This window comes from Podarcis muralis, chromosome 3 (genome assembly GCF_964188315.1).
Source record: "Podarcis muralis chromosome 3, rPodMur119.hap1.1, whole genome shotgun sequence".
Lineage (NCBI taxonomy): Eukaryota > Metazoa > Chordata > Lepidosauria > Squamata > Lacertidae > Podarcis > Podarcis muralis.
In genome coordinates, this window is record NC_135657.1 from 32,682,363 (window position 1) to 32,708,307 (window position 25,945).

General features: G+C 43.1%; 1 protein-coding gene across 1 annotated transcript in view; it reads left to right on the plus strand.

Annotated features, from left to right (window-relative positions):
* GALNT14 (polypeptide N-acetylgalactosaminyltransferase 14) overlaps positions 1–25,945 on the plus strand; it is a 221,762-nt gene that overhangs the window by 151,057 nt on the left and 44,760 nt on the right. The window contains exons 4-5 of the mRNA XM_028724478.2: positions 22,168–22,235; positions 24,090–24,155. Coding sequence (XP_028580311.2) covers positions 22,168–22,235; positions 24,090–24,155 — 134 coding nt within the window. The remainder of the gene's footprint in view (positions 1–22,167; positions 22,236–24,089; positions 24,156–25,945) is intronic.

Sequence of the window (25,945 nt, forward strand, 5' to 3'; positions counted from 1 at the left end):
GTTGGTGAAAAGCCATGGACAGATTATGGAGGGAATCACTGTCCCATCCATGAGAAATGTGTTTCTGCATATTGTTTAACTTCTGACCAGCTCTATCATGTAAAAACAACTGCACCATTTTATCCCTTTTTGTAGTTGTGTTTGTTTATTTAATGGATTTAAATGCCGGCATTCAAAACATACTGTTTTCTCTTGCCTATATAAAAACTGGTTGGCAGCTGATGGGAGTTGCCATCCAAAACATCTGGTGGTCACTAGGTTGGGAATGCAGACCTAGACTTTAGGCTCTGTGTTCATCTTCCACATTGTTCTTGAGCAAGTCAACCAGTTATCACCATCCCCTTGTTTCCTGCTCAGTTTCTAATAAGCAGAGAGTAATGCTTATTCATATCACAGCAGTCGGGGGATGTTCAGTTCCATCATTTAGATGTAGCACTTGAAGACCCTAAAGAAACAGAGTTGTACTAATCAGATGAGTTTCATTTCTGCCAGCACATAGCATATCATCCAAGATGTTATGGATGCTATGGTTGGAGATTTGTAGGACATAATTAAGCCAAGCATCTGCTGAGTCTGGGTGATGGTGGAGAACAAGATCAGGCAGAGTGCAGGGCAAAATAGTCTATGAAGACGTAAGAAGCAACTCAAGATGAGAATCTGAGCTGGGTTCATAAATGAGTGAGTGAGAGAGAGCAAAGAGATTTCGAGCAATCCTTTTCATATACTCACAGGCAGTTTTTTTTCCTTAAAAAAAAAGTTTAGGGGTACTCTCATTTTTCTACTCATATTGAAATACTGTCCCTCAATCAGGCCAAACTTAGATGCCCTGGTTTAAAAGGCCGTATCTTATTCAATTAGCCAAAGGCCTGGGATACGAGGAATGTTTTTGCCTGGCATGTAAGGATATGTGCGCTTCCCTAGGGAGAGCATCCTCTGGTGATGATCAGAGCATCTGGGTTGTTTCATATGGGGAGATGTGGTCCTTGAAGTATTGCACTCCTGAACTGCTTAAGCCAGCACTTTGAATCGGGTCCAGAAACTAACTGGCAGCCAGTACAGTCGAGTCAGGATTGGCATTATACAGTATATTCAAACCATCTTGCCTCAATGAGCAAGCTGGCCGCTGAATTCTGCACCAGCTTAAGTTTCAAGACAGTCTTCAGAGGCAGCCCCAAGCATAACGTGTTGCGGTAATCTAATGATTGTGGATGTGATCCAGCTAAGTCATACTCACAGTAAAATTAATGAACTTTATTTACTTAATTCTGCTGATTTCCATGAGTCTTCTCTAAGTATAGCTAACATCACTTAAGAATACTGTAAGTTTGTCACAAGTGTACAAATTGTTTTTTCTATAAAATTTGTATGTATAAATACCTTTCCCCTCCTTTTTCCCAGCTTGAAGATAGAAAGGGCATTTTTCTCCTCATTGTTGGCTTTCAACCAATAAAGAGCATTTAGAAGTCAATGAAGTCTTAAAGGGGGGGGGGAGTGACAAGATAACGGGGAATTTGAAATATGTGCATCTCTAATGCAATCATAATTACATGTTCTCTTTCTATAGCAATGCAAATTTCTAAAGCGCTAGTCACAAATTTGAAGGGGTTCTTTGCAGAACTCATGTTACTTCATCTCTTGTCACGCAATATCAATTCCACTTGTTGCCAATGAGGCGCATAAAAATAGCACTGACCAAAACATTCCCCAGTTGCTCAGCTGCAAATGTCAAATTATTGCCTGAAGCAGGATGCTCTTCATGTTAGGGATAGCTGAAGCCAGAAGTGGGAACAGATGGATCCATTCTCCATTACCCCTAAGTGGTGAATGTTCCCTGGATTGTGATGGTCTTTTGGGTTGAGGCAGTAGGCCTGAAGGCTCCCTGAGTTATGACAAGTTCTTGGGCTCCAGGGTAACTGCCATTCCAGCAGCCAGCTGACTTCTTCAGCTCTGGACCTACAAGGGCTATAACAACTCAGGCCTCAACTATCTGAGAGACTGCCTCCTTCCCTACAGACCCTCCTGGATGTTCAGATCAGCAGAAGGTGCTCTTTTGGTGGTTCAATCTCCCTTAGAAGTTCAGGGAGTATGTGGCCTGGCTGAGGGCAATCTCTGTGGCAACTCTAAGTTGTGGAATTCCATCCCCACAGAGGTGAGACTCACTTATTCACAATATATCTTTCAGTGAATGCTGAAGATGCACTTCTGGCCCTTGACACAGATTCCTGTGACTGTAGTATGTTATAACTTTTTTATTTTTAATTCTGCTTAGACACCTGCTGGTGAAGGGCAGTGATTACAAATTTGATGGTGGTGGTGGTGATGATGATAATGATGATGATATAAAAGCTTCCAGGTCAAAACTGTCCCCAGCTCTGTGTGGCCTGTGGTTTGTACCTCAAGCTCTGGCTCCAGAAACTCATGTCTCTCACTATTTTATGAGGTTGGCTATGGCCTGGCACCCAAAACTTTGCTAGGCTTTAGCACGTTGAGACATGGTTTTTTTTTCCTGAGGAACTACCTTTGAGGAAGGCCTATAAGTGTTAATATACCCTTCCAATGCACTATCAGACTTGGCAATTAAAATTTCTTGAAACGGTTTTGAATTGGATTCAAGATAGAGGATGGGTTTGAAATCTGATGGTTTTAGATCAGGGGTGGGCAATCTTTTTTGTTTTCCTGTTGAGGCTGTTTCCTCTCACCTGTAATCTATTGTGGGGGACACATGCCCCCAGTGGATGGAGCCAGAACCAATGGCGGGCAGAGCCAGATACAAAAATCTGGAAAGAAATCTGCCCTTTAGCAATGTCTACTATAGATACCTCAAATCAGAATTGCCAGATTTATGCATTTTACTCAGAAAGAATCCCACTGGGTTGGGTGGACTTACTAGTAATTAAATAAGTATGCCCAGTATTATTTTTAGTGCAACATACCAGTATTGCTATCTGAAAAGCAAGTGAAAATAATTTCTTTCTGATTTTAGTGTGCTCTACACACACACACACACACACACACACACACACCATGGCAGAAGCCTACCATAGCTTACAACTGGAGAAAATTTTGCCACCAAGCCATACTAAGCAGGAAAAAGTTAGAACTCAAAGAAAAACAGGAAGGAAATGAACAGAATGGAAGGAAGTTTTAATGGCATTGAAGAATGAAGCAGGTGGAGTCAAGTAAATAATTAGCCAAGGTGCCTGTGTTTTACTGCCACTCAGTCCCTATTAGGGCAAGCAAAAGGATGTCCATTAACCCCTAATATTAACCTTAGATACTGCAGGACTGCACACTTTTCCATTAAGTGCTTACTGTCACCTGTAAGGATGTATCATCTCTGTCGGGAGCAGGTGGTGGAACACTACCTTAGAGCTGGTCTCCTGGTACTGGTACCACTGCTGCTTCCTGGGCAGAGGTGGGGCCAAGAGTGTGACAGCACAGGTACCTGCTACAGCTGCTCAGCTGCCCTATCACCCACTCCTGATCGTTATTAAAAGCCTCTTTATCTAAATGATCATTGTTATTTGGTTCCAGCCAAGATTGGCTCCCGAAGTGGCTTAGAGCAATTAAAATACATCCTAATGATTGCATCAAGGATAAAACAGCAAAATACATTCTGATTTGGCTTCAAAGAAGTCAATTGCAGATGCCATAAGTTAAAAACAACAACAAGGTGCGGAGGAAACCAAAACGAGGACTCATGCAGCACTTGGAGCTGATCAACTATTTTAAAACTTTTCTCCCCAAAAGTTAGAGTTTCAAAAGCAATAGCAAGTGTTTCTTATATATTTCAAGTTCTAAACAATAGCAGGAGATTCAAAATCAGCAAAGATTTCAGTTCTGAAGCAGTTTCTTTGCTTTTGTTTATTCTCTCCTCTCCTCGCTCCCTGCCTTTAACTTTCCAAAATAAATACTGAACTCAGATGCAACTGCCTTCTGTGCATTGTTTTTGCTGAGTCTACATATGTAATAAATGGAAACCATTTTTCTAGTGAGCCATCCGCAACGAACTGCTTTCATGCCCCTTTAATGTGGGTTGAAATCTTGTCCGCAGCTAAAGGTTCCCATGTTTTATCAAGCCAAGCAATAACCAGTGGCAGGTGCTCACCTTTCTATTTAGCCACTGCTTGCAAATGCACACACAGATGCGCCCTAGTTACACTTGTACAACTTGCACACCTAGAGTGGGGAGGCTCTCTAGACGTGCAGAGGCTGTAAGAAAGCTTTCTCTGTTCCTTGCAGGAAGGAGCTTTGTATTTGGTGCTTTGTAGATTCAAGACACACATGGGAATTAAATGCTACTTTTAGAAAGCCTGCAGTGAAAATTAGGCATCTCCTCAGTCCCCCGTAGGAAAGCTTAGCCAAGAGTGAACTAGCAAATGAAAAAATGGCCATGTGCCCAGACCTCTCCATGGCTCATCCAGAGGAACTCGGAGGCTGTCCTTGAAAACATAATCTCCATGCAAACCAAGAGAGCTTCGCAGCTAATTGTCCTTCATAATTGGGAGCCATGAGATTGTTAATGAAAAAGCTCTCCCCACATAAGAGCAGATCCCTGCAAAACCATAGCTATTCTTTTTGGGCTACAGAAAAGCAGAGTCTCATAGATCTCTATGATCCCTAATTCTCCATGCTAAACACATTATTATTATTAAAGTGGTACCTCGGGTTACATGCGCTTCAGGTTACATATGCTTCAGGTTACAGACTCTGCTAACCTAGAAATATTACCTCAGGTTAAGAAATTTGCTTCAGGATGAGAACAGAAATCGTGCGGCAGTGGGAGGCCCCATTAGCTAAAGTGGTGCTTCAGGTTAAGAACAGTTTCAGGTTAAGAATGGACCTCTGGAACGAATTAAGTTCTTTACCTGAGGTACCACTGTATTATTATTATTATTATTATTAAAGTTTCTTTGCCGTCCTTCATCCTTCATAAAAATACATAACATAGCAATAATAATAATAATATTTTATTATTCTGGGCGGCTGCCAAAAAAATATTAAAATACTGTAATACATCAAACATTAAAATCTTCCCTGAACAGGGCTGCCTTCAGATGTCTTCTAAAAGTCTGGTAGTTGTTGTTCTCTTTGACATCTGGTGGGAGGACGTTCCACAGGGCGGGTTCCACTACTGAGAAGGCCCTCTGCCCAGTTTAAAAGGCCATAGATTGTTTAATTAGCCAAAGACAAATTAAGCATTCTGATAGTTGAAGAAAGACACAAAAATACATATCAAAAGAACAAACATAAGCAACATACCCTCACACTTTAAAGGGCCACAGATGGTTTAATTAGCCAAAGACCTGGCTAAATAAAAATGTTTTCACCTCGCACCTAAAGATATCTCCCTGGGGAGAGCATTCCACAAATGGGGAGCCATTGAAGAAAAGGCCCATTATTGTGCTGCCACCCTCTAGTGGAGGAGACACACAAAGAAGGGCCTCAGAGGATAATCACAAGGTCCAGGTTGTTTCATATATCTCCTTCCTTATAGATCACGTGGAAGATCTGAACACATGGGGTGAACGTATCAATTGCCATCCTGACTTAGACTGTTGAATATTGGCTACTGTGATGGATAGTGTAATAGCCTGGCACTGGGTGCTTTTTTGAGAGATTCACGACACCACAAGCTGGACTGAGGTTAACCATATCCATGTGGGAAAGCACTGCCAGCCACTCAGGGGAAGACCTAGAAAGTAAGAAGAACCACCCTGAGACCTCTGGGTATAGGGTGGTATATAAATTCAGTAAAAATTAAAGGAGCCCTGCTGGATCAGACAAAGACCCATCTTAGTCCTACACCGTGTTCTTACCATGACCAACCAGATGCTTATGAGAAGCTTGCAAACAGGAATTGAGGGCAACAGCACTTTCCCCACTTGTAATTTCCATCAACTGGTATTCAGAGGCAAACTGCCTCGGAAAGTAGAGGTGGAACATAGCCACTGTGCCTTGTAGCTATTGATAACCATATCCTCTACAAATTTGTCTAATTGTTTTTTAAAACCATCCAAGTTGGTGGACTCTGCTGTTCAGGAGAACAGTAGGGACTGTCCGATAAAATATTCCACCCATATGGTTCCACGGTGATGAACTCTCTCATGAGAGGCTCACTAGTCTAATCACTTAGCTTTCAAATAAGAAGTATAGTCATGTTTATGAGTTTCAGAAGCCTTCCTTTAAATAGCCTCAGCTGTTAAACTTGTGTTTTAAGTGGCTCTAATGTGTTGATCTTGATAGTATGATAAATGTGTTGTTTCCGGTTTGTATGGATAATTGTTGTATTAGAGTGATGCTTCGTTTTCTTGCTTTAACATCAAAACATACTCAACGTTATATATAAAAACAACTCAAGTATCACAGCCTGCAATCCTAAATACAGTGGTACTTCAGGTTACAGACGCTTCAGGTTACAGACTCCACTAACCCAGAAATAGTACCTCAGGTTAAGAACTTTGCTTCAGGATGAGAACAGAAATTGTGCAGCGGCGGCGCAGTGGCAGCAGCAGGAGGCCCCATTAGCTAAAGTGGTGCTTCAGGTTAAGAACAGTTTCAGGTTAAGAATGGACCTCCGGAACGAATTAAGTTCTTAACCCGAGGTACCACTGTACAGTCATACTTCGGCTCCCCAACGCCTTGGGAGTTGAACATTCCGGCTCCCGAAAGATCGAAAACCAGAAGTGATTGTTCCAGTTTTTGAATGTTCTTTTGGAAGCCAAACATCCGACGGGGCTTCTGTGGCTTCCGATTGGCTGCAGGAACTTCCTGCAGCCAACCAGAAGCCATGTTTTGAAAGTCGAACATTTCAGAAGACATACGGACTTCCGGAATGGATTCTGTTCAACTTCTGAGGTACGACTGTATTCTGGATAAGGAGTGAGCCTGATTGAAGAAAGTGAGATTTACCTCTGAGTAAGCATGCATATTCACACAAAATGCTAAACCATGGTTTTACATTATGAGGATGAACTGCCACAAGTTATGGGCTTATGTACTTCCTCTTCACCTCTCAAACTCAGGAGGAGATTGGAAGTGCCTGCCTTAGTTTGTTATTGTTGTTGTTTAGTCGTTTAGTCGTGTCTGACTCTTCGCGACCCCATGGACCAGAGCACGCCAGGCACTCCTGTCTTGCACTGCCTCCTGCAGTTTGGCCTTAGATTAATCACATTTTAATCGGAGCCCTCAACTGTAGTTCATCTTGACTATAATTAGTGGAAACAAGCCAACATTGTAAATCGTGGTTTGAAGTTGGTATGTTTTCCCTAACCATTGTTTAGACTAGCCAGTTTCTCCAGGTTGAGACATCATGACAAGCGGTGGATCTGAAAGGGAAGGGTGCTTTGGAAGGGGAGAGGAGAGCAAGTGAGCCAGATGTGAAGGTGATTGTTGCAGCTTGCCCTCATAAGGCTAAACCCATGGTTTAGCATGTGTGTAAACGCAGCTATAATAACTGCAGAAACATTTGAAGCTATGCTCATAATGCACACCAGTCCTGATCCTACTTTTCTGGGAGTGAGCCCCAATGAATTCAGTAGGACCTCTTTCCATGTAGACATAGTTAAGCTTGCTCCATTAATTTAACTAATATTTCACAGAGCTCCATTCTTCATCTCAATATATCACAAAGTCTACCCAGTGATGCATCCAAAGGCCCAATAAATAAATAAGCAGAAGAAACCATCTAAGACCCTCAACATTTAAATGCCTCACTCTCCTTCCCCTTTAGTGAAATAAATGCCACGTTCAAACATCTTTTCATGGCCCAACATTTTTCTTCCCATTTTCTTATTGACTGGAATGTCTGCTTTCTTCCAAAACAGGGCCATCAATATTCTAGCTGCTTTTATCAAATGAATTATTAACTCCACTTTGTTTTCTGAGGCAAATTCTCCCAAGTATTTCAAAAGTACGTCCATGGGATTTAAAGGTCCAACCACCCTGGGAATTTCTATTAATTTAGTAGGAATTAAAGGCAGAAGGCTTGAACATATCCACCCGATATGTATCACATTTGCTCTACTATGTCCATGTTGCCAGCTAGCTGAGGATATATTGCAATAAGTTTGTATTAATTAAATGCTTTTTTTGTGTGTCTTTTAACTTCATTGGCATTGGGTTCAGTACAACTGAAGTAGCTTTTAGTCAGGCGGAGTCTTACAGAGATCAGATATAAGCACGTGGTAGTGGCAGGTGGGGCCACGCTGCTCTCTCACCTTCTGAGCACCACATATTAGTGCCATTTACTGGGAAGGGGACAGGTAAGGACAGGGCCGGCCTGCCCACCTCTGCCACCAGCAGAGAAGTGGCACGGGCACTGATGCCAGCTTCCAGTGAGATATCGCCAACATTTTGCGAGATCTCACCAAAACCTCACATGAGATCCTGCAAGATTTTGGCAAGATCTTGCCAGAACACACTGTCATCACTGCTTTGCAAGTGTTGCCACGCAATCCAGATAAGGGATACCAGGGTGGCGTGGTGATGGAATGGGGCAGCGTGCCAAGCGGTGAAAGGGGATGTGCTGCCCCTGGGCAATACAGAAGGGAGCATTGCATTAAACATTTTTGGGAAATGATATACAATGAATTGAAAAAAATGTTTAAAATAACATTTGTTTAAAAAACCAGAAGCTTTTCTGTTAGGTATTTTAGGACAAGAGCTGCTGAAAGAAAAATGGAAAAAGAAAAAGAAAAATGGAAAAAGAAAAATGGAAAAAGAAAAAGAAAAATGGAAAAAGAAAAAGAAAAATGGAAAAAGAAAAAGAAAAATGGACATTATACATGTATGCTACAACAGCAGCAATAATCTTAATAGCACAAAACTGGAAGACTGGAGAAATACCATCAAAAGAACAATGGCAAGAAAAGTTGGTGAACTATGCAGAGTTGGCAAAGTTTACAGATAAACTGCGTGAAAAGGACAATACTGATTTCGAAAAAGAATGGGAACCTCTTACAACATATTTGCAGAAACAAGAAAAAACATGGACTCTCTGGCAGGATTTAAATAAACATTTACAACTTTATTGTAACAAGAAATTTAACAATGTGACAACATAGTACTATATGCAAACAGCAGAATGTAACATTTGACATAATGAACCAGAAATGGAAGCTGAGGGAAGTCAATAGGGAGGGGGGAAATTGGAAAATGAATGTTATTGATACTGGATATTTGTTATGAGAAAAAGAAAATCAATGAAAATTATTTAAAAAGAAGAAGAAGGGAGCATTGCAGATGTGGGCATGGCCGTGGAGCCAAATCCCATTCCAATCTTCATGCTGACCCTCCCAGTAAGTTGTAGCGACCCATGTTATTTGGAAGCCAGTAGAGCAGAGCTGTCCCACAGGCACCACTATAACTATACTTATCATTGCAAAACAGCAATTTCAGATGACTCGGCAGAGAGTGAGGACTGCCTGCACTATTGACACAAAGGCAACCCCTGCCACCGGGGCATTAGCCTGGGTAATCTGATAGGAAACTTACACAAGAAATGACTTATAGAAGAGATTCACAGTGCCTGAAGCTATGAATGCAGGCATCTCAGAGGCCAGATATGAACCCCCTTAATGTCACCCTCTGCTTAGGAGGTAGAGTGGGATACCAATAAATATTAATATTATACCCCCCCCTCCAGCTACACATATGGCAATTGGTTAAAACTCAAGTATGAAATACAACATTTCACCTAATAAAATTCTGTGGCATGAATCCACCCTAGCTCTGGCCGACTCTGCTTTCCCAGAGGAAGAGAAGACTCTTGAATGCATAGGAATGGGTGGGGAGCTCTCCCTGACCCTCATTTGCTGAGGCACTGACATAAGCATTATAAGCTCGCCTTAATAAATGTTTCTGGCTCTTCTTAACTCCAGTGAGGCTCTTACCTCACTGCAGAAATGTTCTTGGAAAGCAGGGAACCAGTCTGCATTTCTCTCTCTCTCTCTCTCTAAATAATAAACAGCAGAGAACAGAAGGGACTGAGGCAGACCAGTGCCAGAGGCAGCTGCGAGGGAATGTGAGGTAATATACTACTTACAGATTACTTATGCTGGCAAACTTTGACCTTTGCCTCAGGGGAAAGGGATGAAACATGCCTTCATCTTACAGCACTCTCTAGCGCAGTCTCCAGACAAAAGGTCTTGTGAGAAAAATCATGTCTGAATACCCAAATACTGTGTTCAACAGGGGCAGCTCTCTCCATTTCCTTCTACAGCTGCCCTGGCAGCTCCAAGTAGGGGAGACAATTATCTACATGTGGAATCTCTAAAGGACAGTTTTGGATGTTCAGAGAAGCAGAAGGACGAGTGATTTAGGCATGTTCCGATTAGAGATTCTGGCAAACTTTCTCCCTAGGCAGGCTCGAAAAGAATTCATGGCGTTTCTTAAAGCTTACGTCAAAGGAGAAGCAAACTTTTCAAACCTATAATTTCTTCTCTAGTTTGCTTTAAAATCTGAGCTGGAGAAGAATTGCCAGCTTCCCCTGCCCTCTCAGTTGAGTGAAGCCCACTGGGTGACCCTGGGCCAGTTACTATCTCTCAGCCTAACCTACCTCACAGGTTTGTTGTGGATATAAAAAAAAAATGGAGAGGGGGAGAGGTGTATATGTCTCTTTGAGATATAAATTTTATAATAGATAAATACTGAGAGAATTGATGGGCCACAGGTTAAATAACCAAGGAGAGAAAGGCCATCTCTGCAAGAAATGGGCTCTGTACCACAACCTCATCTTTTTGCCACTGTGACTACTTAGTTCTCTTGCCAATTCAACACAATGAAACCCTGTTACGCATTGAATAGAGCGTGAATTAAAAATATGGGAGGTTTTTTCATTTTTTCTGGGCTTTGGCTTGGTTTGGAATATTGATCTTTGGTAATCCAAGATGAGTTGGGGAGCGCTTGCCCATCTCGGCTTTTGTTGTTGCTACTCATCAACAACGTGCAAGTAAAGATGTTCATCCCTTCCCTGTCACCACCCCTACCTCTCTCACAAAGATTGTGTCACAGCCCTTTGCTCAGTGTAGCCTTTTGCCTGCAAAATGTAGCATAATAAGACTCACAGCCCATAAAAGGCCCAGTGCTCCCTTGTAAAAGGTAAAGGGACCTCTGACCATTAGATCCAGTCGTGGGATCCAGTCTCTGGGGTTGCTGCGCTCGTCTTGCTTTATTGGCCGAGGGAGCCGGCGTACAGCTTCCGGGTCATGTGGCCAGCATGACTAAGCCGCTTCTGGCGAACCAGAGCAGCGCACAGAAACGCTGTTTACCTTCCCGCCGGAGCGGTACCTATTTATCTACTTGCACTTTGAGGTGCTTTCGAACTGCTAGGTTGGCAGGAGCAGGGACCGAGCAATGGGAGCTCACCCCGTCATGGGGATTTGAACTGCCGACCTTCTGATTGGCAAGTCCTAGGCTCTGTGGTTTAACCCACAGCGCCACTTGCATCCCTTCGTGCTCCCTTGTACTTATGGGCAATTTAGTAAGTTCTAGGAACAGCCTGGCACTGTTAAAAAAAAGAAGTCATTAATAAGAGTGGAAGCTTCAAAAGACACATTGACTGGCAGTCATCCGACTAGGAAAAGCTGTTGTGTATGATACTGTAGGCAAAATGCCCAACTCCCCATTGGATTTCTGGCTGCAGGGCTGTACTGGGGGCTGGTGCCAAGCTGGGCAGCAAAGGGGGGGGGGAGGCAGAGGCCTTGCGTGCCAACATGGAGCCTGAAGGAAGGAACAAGGAAGCGGGCATTAGCCCAGTTAAAGACAGAACAAAGGAGGAGCTGGAGTGTGTCTAACACCGCCAAATGGATCATTTCAGTGCTATTGTAATGGTTTTTATAACATTTTTTCATTGCATGAAAGTGTTCTGCAGTCTTTATTTTATGTATCGTCTCAATCCCACAATGCCCATTAGGCTGAGAGCAAGGCAGTGCTTTTCTGTGGCCACCCAGCGAGAGCCAGTTCAGAGATTTCTAAGAGCAGGGAGAAGAAGCTACCAACAGATTCCCTTGCTTCTTCTACAGTAGCCTTCCCCAACCTAGAACCCTCAAGATGTTTTGGGCTGCAGCTCCCATCCGTACCCCAGGCAGCAGATTAGTTTTGATTTTAATTGATTAGCCTTCTGCCCATTCCAATGAATAAAGTAATATAATTTTTGTAAGCTATAACTCTACCACTTATTGTTAGGGAAGCAAAGGGAGTCTTGAACATTTCATTTTCCCTGTGAACATTAACACACCGGGACCAAAAATAGCCTTGGATAAAGAAGCAAGGGTGCCTTTTACACCCATTGAAATTGGGCCCTTCCAATTAATCAACCAAGCGGATTGAACCCATTGAAGTTGGCACCCCTGTTTAGACGCCTGCCTTGCTGAAAACAACTTTCCCACCTCTTCCAAGTTCTCTGGGAGTGAAAACGCACTTCATAGGAGCTGTGCTCAAATGATGTTGATTAAAAGAGTAAAAAAACTAAACCAGGTGTTACTCTGAAACTGTATAATTAGTGCTTTGTGCTGACTTCTCCTTTCCTTTATTTCCACACTCCCCCCCCCCCCCGCAACCCCATGGCCACATCATTTAGATCCCTCCCCCCACTCTTTCTAATCATCTCTCGGAATGAGGAAGCATGTAACCTGGCTCATGCTTTTACCTTTTTGATGTTCACATAAGAGAACTCTTGAATTTCAAAGAGCTGGTGGGTATTTGAGAGGGAAACGTGGAAGCTGCCTTGTAATCAACACTCATTTATAGTTATTCTTGAATGATTTTTTCTCTCTCTCTCTCCCCTATGTAATTAGTCATTCTGGGATGCTGGAGTGTTTCATTTCTGCTGGTTTCCCCCCACTTCACTTGCTCTCCACTTGATTTCAGTATCTGTGACCTCTGACCCTTTGAGCATTTTAGGTTATTGTTGGCTTTCTCTTCCTCCCCCCTTGGCCCGCCCAAATCTTCCACAGGTTCTAATGTGTTGCCATGGAGATAAATTACTTTCATAAATAATGACAATCCAACATCCAAACTTGTTTGTTTTTTTTAATACTAGGAGGTATGAACAGGATAATGAAATCCCTTATACAGTCATACATCGGAAGTCAAACGCCTTGCAAGTTGAATGTTTTGGCTCCCAAACACCACAAACCCAGAAGTGAGTCTTCCGGTTTGCAGGCGTTCTTTGGAACCCAAATGTCCGACACGGGTTCCGTGGGTTCTGATTGGCTGCTGCAGGAAGCTGTGGCAGCCAATTGGAAGTCGCGTGTTGGTTTCTGAATGTTTTGGAAGTCAAATGAACTTCCGGAATGGATTCCATTCGACTTTCAAGGTATGACTGTATATACAGGACTTGATCCAGCAAGATCTCCTTCGAAGCAAAGCTTGGTGAACTAAATGGATTCTTCTTAGAAGCTCCCAGGTATCAAAAATGTAAGAATATAAGAAGAGCCTCCTTAACAGGCCAATGGTCCATCTAGTCCAGCATTCTGTTCTCACAGTGGCCAAACAGGTCCCTTTGGGAAGCCCACTAGCAGGACCTGAGGGCAACCATTTGTGAGCACCAGCAGCTGGTACTCAGAGACATACTGTCTCCTACAGTGAAGGTTGTGCATAGCCATTCTACATTTTACACAACACTTGACATTCATAGTACCACAGATTCAGCCTCTAGCATTTCCATTTAAAAGGACCAACCGGGGAAGACTTTTGCTCAAGCCTTTGGGGAGCTGCTGACCATCAGAGTCGACCATGCCGGATTGATGTACCACTCAGTGTTGCATTGAATGACAGCTTTATGTACCTGAAATGGCTGGATGGTGCTGCAAGTCATTGTAAATGTTTGCCCGTTGTTGACTGCCAGAAGGCAGCTGTCTGTGGGAAGTCCACAAGGCATAGATGCTGTGCTCCTGTTAGCTTCAGGGTCTTTAGATTGTATTCTGTTTAATTAAATCCTATGAATCAAACGTGTTTGTGTGTGTAGTGTGATAAATGAGGGCTGATCAAAACAGAGCAACAACTGGCCATAAGGATTCTTCAGATAGATTCTTGGCTCTTTAGTATTCCTTCCGACAGAGGTGCTTGTAATTCATTTTTTTTTTTGAAGTCAAGGTGCTTCAAAGAGCTGTGATATCAAACATGTTGTGTTTTGGGTGTATCAAAGCCAAATGAAGGAAGCTACCCACACACAAACAAAGGCAAGTATATCTGTATAATTGGAAAGCTGGAGCAGAATTTGTAAGAGTTCTTTAAAGAACATTTGAGGGAACTACCATATGAATGTAGTTTGAACAGGTAGGAGGCATACCACCCCCTGGGGTTGAACAGGGCGCTGTTTCTCTGCTTCTCTTTTGGCGCGTGTACAAGCAATACTAAGAAAGGCCAGAAAATGGGAGGTCTGTATGCACCTCCAACATCCCCACTTCACCTCCCCCTTCACAAGGCGTGGCTAATCTGCAACCCTCCAGATGTTGTCTGACTGTCATCTGCCCCAGCCAGCATGGCAAATGGTCAGGGTTGATGGAAGTTGAGTCCATCAACATCTGGAGGGCCACAAGCTATCCATCCCTGCTTTACACATTGCAGGTAAAGGTAAAGGGACCCCTGACCATTAGGTCCAGTCGTGACCAACTCTGGGGTTGCGGCACTCATCTCGCTTTATTGGCCAAGAGAGCCGGCGTACAGCTTCCGGGTCATGTGGCCAGCATGACTAAGCCGCTTCTGGCGAACCAGAGCAGCGCACGGAAACGCCGTTTACCTTCCCGCCAGAGCGGTACCTATTTATCTACTTGCACTTTGACGTGCTTTCGAACTGCTAGGTTGGCAGGAGCAAGGGATCGAGCAATGGGAGCTCACCCTGTCATGGGGATTCGAACCACTGACCTTCTGATCGGCAAGTCCTAGGCTCTGTGGTTTAACCCACAGCACCACATGCATCCCTACACACTGCAGAGGTTACTCAAAATTAAGTCGCAGTTCAAGGGGTAAGAAAAGCTGATGGGAACTTGGCAGTGATTTGTATTTGCATTCAGACTGAGTTGTCATAACTGGTTGTTTTTCCAAAAGCACACAGACACCCTCATTTGTTATCTCTGCAGCTTGTAAATACTACAATTGGGTAGGATTTTTAAAATGTTTTTTTTTTAATGGCATACTGTCATCTCAGGATGCTTCCAGATTGTGGGATCACCAGTGCTCATGGCACACATTTATTTATTTTTTTGCAGCATCCACAGAGTGCTGTTGGCATAGAAAATAACAGCCCATATTCTCCCCCATCCCCATTAACCTGGAATTACCCTTACTAGGGGAAATCTAGCAAGTAAGGAAAGAAATAAATCTGTTGCCCATGATCTATTTGTAACATCTCAGTGGCTTGTTTGCAAATCAAGGCCCCATCTGGAAGCACAGACACGCCGCTTGTCAATCCAGTGGTTCTGGAATTTATTCCGAGATTCTGCACGCGACAGCCGACTCTCTTGTACGGTGGAGAGGGAGGTATGCAGGGCCTTCCCTGTGATGGGGACAGCAGCTGCTCCTGCAAGGTACCATCTGCATGTTGGAGCCCTGAGGAGGTTTGGATTCCAGCACCTGCTTCCAAGGCAGAGGTAGAATCCATCGATGTTTCTCTCTCCCCTGTCACTATGATGAATGGGTACGCAGTCGTTGTCAGCTTGAATCCTTCATTTCTATGGCTTCTTACATGGGATATTAGTCCAAATCTTAGACTGGGTGAGTGTCTGCATATATTAAATACGTACGCGGTGATGTTAGTGCAAAGGTTCTCTTATCTTGTAGAGACTGCACACGCTGCTGAAAAGGCCTTATGATGCAGAACCCTCCATCAAAGCCAGCCCAATGTAGCAAGTTCCCAAGTACTGTTATCCACCAAGCATATTATCAGATTGGCCTTTTAAGTGTCTTCTTATCTAACTTTAGGTTGATTTCTGGAATAAGCACTTGTGCGCAGTTCAAAATAAGAGCCCTGTTTTGTGTATGCAAGAGGACTTTCTACGTTCAGCGCAAAACGTGTAGGGCCAAAGCCACACATACACCACCCACATGCATCTCCCATCCACCACCCAAATTCACACGCTTCCGTACATCCACAGACAAGCATGAACCCCATTCATCCATCCGTCTCTCTGTCTCACATGTGAACAAGTTTCCAAAGTTTTGCCCTTTTAAAGAAGTCGTTCCTTTGCAACTGGTGTTTGCATGCAAACAGATGTTAAGGAAGGGACAGAAAAACAACAACAAAATGTCCTGGAGGCTCCCCCTCCCCTCTTTTCAGAACATAGTTCTGGATCTCTGAAAGCAGTTGGCATATCTCCGTATTTGCCTTCTTTTTTTCACAGAACCTTTCCAGCCCCCTCTCCAATCTCAGTCACTCTATTCCCCTCATCTCTGTTTCCTCCCTCCCTCTCTCTCTCTCTCTCTCTCTCTCTCTCTCTCTCTCTCTTTGCTGCATGAACATTGACATACATACACATCTCTATAATGTGCTGAATAGCAAGTGTTTGAAACTCAGAATATGCTTCTAAAGCAGGGCTGGCAAAGCTCAGGCCTGGAAGGTGAATGAGCCCCTTCAGGCCACCCTGTCTGGCCCTTAGGCTTTTCCACAGGCCACCATCCCTCCTCACCTCTAGTGTTTTTGCCATGCTGGAAAGTGTCCTTGAACTTTCCTACCTAAGTGGAGGGTGGGAGCCGATGACGCTGTGTGTAAAACATGGATAGGCAAACTAAGACCCGGGGGCCAGATCCGGCCCAATTGCCTTCTAAATCTGGCCCGAGGATAGTCCTGGAATCAGCATGTTTTTACATGATTAGAATGTGTCCTTTTATTTAAAATGCATCTCTGGGTTATTTGTGGGGCCTGCCTGGTGTTTTGACATGAGTAGAATGTGTGCTTTTATTTAAAATACATCTCTGGGTTATTTGTGGGGCATAGGAATTCGTTCATTCCCCCCCCCCCAAATATAGTCCGGCCCCCCACAAGGTCTGAGGGACAGTGGACCGGCCCCCTGCTGAAAAAGTTTGTTGACCCCTGGTGTAGAATCTGCAGAAAGCCCAAATGTGCATTCTCTCCTCACTTTTGACTGTAGCCCCACCCACCACCTACATGTGGCCCTTTGAAAGTTATGCAGAAGGGAATGTCGCCTTTGGGCTGAAAAGGGTTCCCCAGCCCTGTCTTAAAGGGTGCCATTTTAGTTTTCCTCAGCTTTCCGGGTTGAGGCACTTGAAAAAGCTTCAGAAAGGGAGAGGTGAGTGGGAGCATTAATAGCTTGTTGCGTGTCGAGGTCCCCAGGTCCACCCCAATAACTCACACATCACACAGAAATTTTTGTTTAAGATTTTGGCATAATTTTGGCCACAACTTTATTAAAATACAAATTTGTGAGTGGTTGCGTAGGCATTGGTTGCGACTATCTGCCCCCACCATGGGGGACAGACTGACATTCCGCACGATGCGAAAGTCAGAATGGGGGAATACACTTGGGGGTTACGCGGAGCAGGGAACCTGCCCTCACCCCAAATGCAACCAGGAGCTCATTGCTATGGCCCGAGCCCCCTTGACAGAGTGGACAAGCAATAGTTAGCCCCCAATTCCTTTAACGGAATCCCTTGCAGCAGCAGCATTAGAGGGGCGGGCACTCAACCTACCAAGGGCAGGCACTCAACCACTGCCCCTCAACCAACCAAACCATAAACCAATGCCTAACCGCCAACCTTACAAGTTGTGACGATTTGCTACGCAGTAGGCAAAAACCAAATGGCCCCAGCCAATCAGCCAGATGGCAAAATTCCTACTAGGCCCCCGCTCCAAAGCAGACGACCCCATGACAGGCATAGCAAGGTCAAAGCGAACAACCCTATTCTGGGGAGGGAGGGACGGGCAATCCGATGCACGTGCGAAAAGAGGAAGCCCTAGCCTCGTGCAAGGAGTTTTACTATTTCTGGCTGTCAATCAATAAATGGCAACATTAACTTCTTCCCAACAACAAGGGAAGCCCCAATCGCATCAGTGGCCAACGATCAATTAGCCCGCCACCCAACTTTGGAGTGTCCTGGCGGCCCCCACCGCAACACGTGCTCTCCATGAAGGAGAACACGCTTTCCCAGTCACTTAAGATTGCCCCAGCAATTATTATTGGAATGGCATACTAAAGATGAGGAGGTAAAATCAGCAGAATACATTGGGCTAAAGCTATTGGACACAATATACAGTTAGAAGGTTGGGAGAGGTTATGGAATGAAGGTGTTAATTTTACTGCATGCAGTATGCTTAAAGAAAATGTTATGAAAATGATGTATAGGTGGTATTTGACACCAGTTAAACTGGCTAAAACGTATAGAACAAAAAATGAATGTTGGAAATGTAAGGAAAAGGAAGGTACTTTTTACCATATGTGGTAGACATGTAAAGAGGTAAATGCTTTCTGGGAAATGATACATAATGAGTTAAAGAAAATGTTTTAAAACACTTTTGTTTAAAAAACCCAGAAGCTTTTTTATTGGGTATAGTGGTTAGAGAGATACTGAGACAAAATTAAAAAAACTGATCTTATATGCACCAACTGCCGCAAGAATTTTGTTAGCCCAAAGATGGAAACAACAGGAGTTACCAACAAAAGAAGAGTGGCAGATGAAGCTGATGGACTTTGCAGAACTGGCAAAACTGATGGGAAGAATCCAGAACCAGTGAGACCAAGCACTCCAAAAGGACTGGAACAAATTTATATCCTATCCGAAAGACAACTGTAAGCAATTAACATTATGAGCAGGGTTATCTGAAGATTTCTAAGAAGAAATTGCTACCTCTTCAGGTTGAGTAATATAATATTTTAGGTAATGATACAACAAGGATGGGAAACAAAGCGAAATGTAAAGATGTAAAGTTTAATTTTGTAAACCGTTAGACAGGAGGAAGGGAAGTTGTTAGGCTCAGTGGAGCCAAAGAGATAAAATAAGAGGATACGGTGTTACGTAATTAGATTATATGTAAAACCAATAAAAATCATATACAGTGTACCTCGGGTTAAGAACTTAATTTGTTCTGGAGGTCTGTTCTTAACCTGAAACTGTTCTTAACCTGAAGTACCACTTTAACTAATGGGGCCTCCCGCTGCCGCTGCGCCTCCTCCTCATGATTTCTGTTCTCATCCTGAGGTAAAGTTCTTAACCTGAGGTACTATTTCTGGGTTAGCGGAGTCTGCAACCTGAAGCAACTGTAACTCGAGGTACCACTGTGTGTGTGTGTGTGTGTGTGTGTGTATTGCCCAAGCCCTGGCAATGATCACTAAGAACCTGGACTAGTAAAGAGAGTTTAGCACTGCAGCATCTGGGTTTTCTAGTGAGTCTGTCACCACTGAAGACCACCACCAATTCGCCATGCGAAGATTACCCTGGAAGAACAGCAGGAGGGTGGATGGTTGAGGAGAGGGTTGGACCTGAGACTAGAGGCTGGTGAGTCAGTTGGAAAGGCTTGTGGGCCACCAGTTCTCCAACTCTGACTTGGTTTCAAACGATCTAATAATGTCTCATCTCGTTTGGCCTAAAGTAACTGCAGACTCATTCTTATTTCCCAACTGGCCCGACAACTTAACGGAAAAAAGGTCATTGTTTTTAATTTAATTCTACTGGTTCATTAAAGGTTTTTTGTGCTGTTTTCCCCCTTCTATTTTTACCCATTTTCGTTTCCAGGCAATCGGCGCCTGTTAAATATTCCGCCAAGCGTGATATTACTCTCCCGTCTCCCAATTCTGACATACTCCGTTGCAGTAATTTGCTGAACTCAGCTCCTACATTTGGCTTTCTTTTGAAGGAAAGGCGGAGGGAGCCCTCAGCACCAACAAACCTATTAATAATAATAATTAAAAGAGAACTTGACAAGTGGGAACAGCACATCTAAATCTCACTCCATGAGTGTGTGTATGTGTGTGAAGGAGAGAAAGAGAGAGAGAGAAAATGTGAGCCCTGTGGAAATAAAAGGGGGGAGCTGTTTTTGTTCTTATTTATCTTTAATAGGCCACTTACATTTGGAATGGCATGCTGAACAGTCTTCTTCGAAATGAGTTTTTGTAAAGGCCAAAAACAGGGGAAGCGGGTTGGTATTACTCACTGTGCCCATTGCTGGGCTCACCATGTGAGGTCATACCTCCACCGACAATAAATATATAGGATTAAGTTTAAGACCACTCCATTAGGGCTGGCTGAATCTGCCCATTTCAGCTTTGCTCAGTTTCTCGTTTTTCCAATCTTACATCCAGTTCCCCACATTTCTGCCTCAGTTTGTGGTTAATTTTTAATCCTCATAAGAATTCATCAACATTTTAATGTGATTTCCCCCCAATATACACATTTTTGCAAAGCACTTTTGCCTAAAATAATGTGCCTTTGCGTTTTTTTTCATGAACTACGTTGCAAATTTCAGAGGACAGCATATTTTCAAAGATGGCCATATTTTAATTCTTTTCTTTTTCCAGAAAGTGGGAATTTTGTTGAACTGAAGAACTGAAGAAAATTGCCCAACCACCCCTACACTTCATACATTACATTTTTCTTTAGATTTAAGTCTAAGGGCTATGATCCAACACAGAGTTAGGAGAACTGATTGCCACCCCTATCAGTGCCCTGATGAGCAAATTTATGCTATGCATGTGTTTGAATGAATGTGGTATTTTGAAAACCATTAACATCTGAATCTAGTTTGGCGGACAGTTCCCTCGTGGTAAAGTAAAATTAAGGAAAGAGTTTGCAATGGGTCAAGTTAAAATAATTAAATTTGCCTGAAAACATTAATTAACCAACAGTATTAATCAATGCATTCATTCAATGCCAATTACAATGCATTTTCAAAATCTGATTGTAATTGGAGCTTTCCCTTGTTTAGAATTTATGGCAATCTGTATTTTCTTCAAGTTTCAGCAATAAATTCAAGATTATTTTTTTTCAAACAATGGATGATCCGTTCATTTCATTCCAAAAACAGAAATGGGTATCTTCAAATTAACATGCATGCTGGTACATTTATTTTAAATGTTTGGGAGATCCCTTGGCTAAAAAACAAACCAGCCCTAGTATAAATGGTCAAGTAATTTAAGTGTTCACAGTGGCAGTGGTTGTGGCAGCCTATAGTTAAATACATCCACTCAATCTTCCCCTCCTCAGAAATGGCCTGTTCCTTTATATGTATTTTTTTTATATTTTGTTGGAAGCCACCCAGAGTGGCTGGGGAAACCCAGCTTGATGGGCGGAGTATAAATAATAAAATATTATTAGAATCATAGAATCATAGAGTTGGTATAGACCACAAGGGCCATCAAGTCCAACCCCCTGCCAAGCAGGAAACACCATCAGAGCACTCCTGACATATGGTTGTCAAGCCTCTGCTTAAAGACCTCCAAAGAAGGAGACTCCACCACACTCCTTGGCAGCAAATTCCACTGTCGAACAGCTCTTACTGTCAGGAAGTTCTTCCTAATGTTTAGGTGGAATCTTCTTTCTTGTAGTTTGGATCCATTGCTCCGTGTCCGCTTCTCTGGAGCAGCAGAAAACAACCTTTCTCCCTCCTCTATTATTATTATTATTATTATTATTATTATTATTATTATTATTATTATTAATGTTGAGATTTCCACCAGGTCCAGCCTTAAAAATAACCCTATTTTCTAAGTTCTTTTAGATATCCCTTCTATCCTTTGATGTCAGCCACAGAAAAGCAGGTATCCTTGCCTCTATAGTATTATCACTGTTTTTGCCTGCTCTCTATATTGTAGAATGTTCCTGGGGACCTATTTGCACAACTTTGCCAACTTTGCTTTTATCCTTTTATAAAAGTGCTGCTTCTTTTATTTCCCAGTGGCTCGAGTTTCCTTCTTCGTGGCCAGGTATGCCTGGAGTCCTTGCGATATGTAGGTTTCCCCTCCGCACATAATCAACTTTCCAATAATGTGAGACATTGGATACTTTAACATAAACCTGTCATCTCTCCTGGTTTATATAGCTGTTGGTTATCATCATGTCACAACAGGTCTGTTTGACATAAGGATATTTCCAAATCGCTCTTCAGCCACCTACCCAATTGTCTCTTGGAAGAAAATTGGTCCAGAGCTTTATTTTCCTGGCTTAATTTTTTCTGCTGAAATGCTGCCCTGTATCTTTTTTCTGGTCTTTCCTCAGTGTTCTGAACCGAACTCCAGTGCATCTGGTCCATGAAATTATATTGGTAGATGATTTCAGTGATGACCGTAAGTGACATTTTATGACTTGAATGTGGGAGGGAGGGGCGAGTGGGGGAAGGGTGGAGAACTATGTGTGTACATGCTTGGAAAGGCAGGTGCCTGGGTGTCTGTGGTGGGGCAAGGGGACAATGGCCCCCCTCAATGAACCATAATCCACAGATTCCCAGCATGCATGGAGGAGAGAGTAAGAGTAAATGTCGAGCATTTGTATAAACTGAGAGAAGCGGCAAAATATATAGGCACCCAATTTTTTGTTGCTGTTGAGAAATTAGCTGATAGGTTTTGGTTTTTTAAAAATGTTAGCTTATAATCTGTATGCATATACAGTGGTACCTTGGTTCTCAAATTTAATCCATTCCGGGAGTCCATTCGACTCCTGGAATGGTTCGAAAACCAAGGTGCGGCTTCCGATTGGCTGCAGGCGCTTCCTGCACTCAATTGGAAGCTGCGTCGGATGTTCGGCTTCCAAAAAACATTCGCAAACTGGAGCCGGTTTGTTCGACAACTAAGGCGTTTGACTACCAAGGTACCACTGTATAGCAGAATTAAAAAGTTTGGAAGCTCAAGCTTCCTGGAGATACTCAGTTCCACCACCCATTCTGTCTTATTCACACATCGCTTCCATTGCTTCAAAAGGGAAACACACACACACACACACACACACACACACACACGAGTCCAAATGCTTAAGAAAAAAGGTTCCTTATTTGAAATTATGTCATCGTCACAAGGATGGCTTGGGATTTTATCCTACATGACTGGAGCTACCAGGCCCAACCCACCCATGAAGAGGGTCTCAGTTGAAGCCAGTGTCTCAGTTGAAGCATCCACAGACACCCTGCTGGCCATCCATCTTCACCACTGTTGGAGAAGCAGCATTGGTGCTGATTTTCAGTGAGATCTCACAAGATTTCAGCAAGATCTCCCCAGAAGCTGGCAAGATCTTGTCAGGACTCGGTGCCATTGCCAGCGCCGCCTGACCATCGCCAGTGGAGGCAAGGCAGACAGAGCAGTGGCACGGCAGGGTGGCACTTCCTGTTTCACCAAAATGGGACGTGTCACATCTTGGAGCTACCTTCATGGCATCCTCATGCAAAGAAAGGGGGGGGGGTGAGTGAGCAGGAGGAAGGAGCAGAGTTTATGTTTTTAGTGGGAAACCATCAAGTGTATTTTGCCTGACTATCTCTTAGTCTCAAGCTTGCCCTCTACTAACTGGAAGCATACAAGGCTGCTTATACCCAACATTTGCCTGTTCCCCCTTTCAATATTTTACAGTGGTACCTTACAAGACGAATGCCTCGCAAGACAAAAAACTTGCTAGACGAAAGGGTTTTTTTGTTTTTTTGAGCTGCTTCGCAAGACGATTTTCCCTATGGGCTTGCTTCGCAAGACGGAAACGTCTTGCAAGTTTGTTTCCTTTTTCTTAACACTGTTAATACAGTTGCGACTTGACTTCGAGGAGCAACTCATAGAACGCAGTGTGATAGCCTTTTTTGAGGTTTTTTAAGACTTTGGTGATTTTTGAAGCTTTTCCAATACTTTCCCGACACCGTGCTTCGCAAGGCAAAAAAAATCGCAAGACGACAAAACTCGCGGAACGAATTAATTTCGTCTTGCGAGGCACCACTGTACTTTAGTCCCCCCGCCTTGGGAAAGTTCTTGCAGGTGCCTAGGGGCAGATATTCTCCTGTGATGTAATTTCCTGTGTTCCTGCAGCCAATGGGCCAATTGGTCATTTTCACTAGTGTCACATTGTCAAACTCCTTAATACTCACCTGCTATTCTTTTGCCCTGAAAGTCTGTGAAAGTAAAAAAAAAAAGTTTTGAAAATGGAATGGATCTCTGCTTGTGTTTCCAAAGCGGATGACTGCCGTTTGCTGATCAAGCTACCCAAGGTGAAATGTTTGCGCAACAGAAGAAGAGAAGGTAAGAACTCAGTGGCCCAGCTGCAGATGGTGAAGGGCAAAATGAATGACCTTGGGAGTGGTGGTTGTATTTTGGTATTGTGTTTGTAGCATCCTTTGCTGATATACCCCTTAATAATTTACTTACATGACTTAATTTATAACTTACATTATAATTTGCATTAGAACCATGCCTGATGCAGCACTCTGTACAGCTTGAAAGTCTATGCTCATACAGGTTGATGCAACAGCAAGCAATCCATGACTGATGTGTCAGAAACATGGCAGCAAACACTAGGCCACACAGCTCCTACTGAAATTTTGACTTCATTTTCGTTGTCTTTGTTGTGCAAAGAATATAACGATTTCATTCCATTAATTATTTTTGCATATAGGCAAACAAAGTAAATGCCAGAAGATCAAACTATAAAAATCCAGTTACAGATGGGTAGCCGTGTTGGTCTGCCATAGTCAAAACAAAAAAAATTCCTTCCAGTAGCACCTTAAAGACCAACTAAGTTAGTTCTTGGTATGAGCTTTCGTGTGCATGCACACTTCTTCAGATACCATAAAAAATCCAGTCAGTTGAGGCAACATTCACGTACATCAGTGCAAAGGTTGTAAACTCAAATGTAACTTGGTTACATCATATGGCATTGTAGTCAATGGCCATGTTTCTGTGATCAAACCCAAGCGTAATAATATATAGTTGTACCTTGGATCTCAAACGGAGTAGTTGCCGAACATTTCGGTTCCCGAACGATCGAAAACCAGAAGTGAGTATTCCGGTTTTCGAACTTTTTTTGGAAGCCAAACGTCCAATGCAGCTTCTGCGGCTTCAGATTGGCTGCGGGAAGCTGCTCTTTGGTTTCCGAACATTTTGAAAGTCGAATGGACTTCTGGAATGGATTCTGTTCAACTTCCAAGGTACGACTGTATCTAATATTGTCCTAATAATGTTAAACAGGTAAGTGTAGATCCAGCCAATGCCATCATATGATCGGATATCCCATCTCCAGCTAAGATCCTTATTCTTAGTTTTGGGACAGCTGCAGTATCCAGTCCATTTTCAAAGCTAGCCCCACGTACAACACATTGCAATGGTCTAAACAATAGGTTCCCTAGCATGCATAAGTATGGCGAGGCAATCACCATTCAGGTAGGGTTGACAGCCTATCAGGAGACCACATGCTGGCATCACATTCCATGGCCTAGTATATAACAGAAACGTGGGTTCCAAATGCCTCTGGAATGAAAGATTCACTTAATATTCACTTAATAATCCTTCCTCCTTTCAGCCTGAGTTCTCCATCAATACATGAACAATAGTAGTCATCTTCTCACATGGCTGTTGTGGTGATAAAGAAGGGCTACAGTGAACCTTGCATTTCAGAAATGACGTATTTGCAGAAAGTTAAATATTTCCCCCCACTTCAGTTGCTGTGATTATGGGCTTGTTCACATGTCACAGAAAACCACAGTTAAAATAAACTATGGTTTATTACGAATGTGCAGTGCTGCTGCTGCCGCCGAAATTGAAAGTGCTTTACTCCTGCTGCTACTGCTGCTCCCAGGAAACAAACCACGGTCTAGCTTAGCATGATGTCTAATCTTGGTTTCTTTGGAGAGCAATAAACCACGAGCCCAAGCTAAACCATGGTTTGTTTCTTAGCAGTGCGGCAGCAGCGGAAGTGGGGGGAAGAGTGAAGCACCTGAAATTTCAGTGCCATCCACTGCACAGTCACACAAATCATCATTTATTTTAACTATGGTTTAATGTGACATTCAAAGCTGGTCTGTAACTATTCTGGT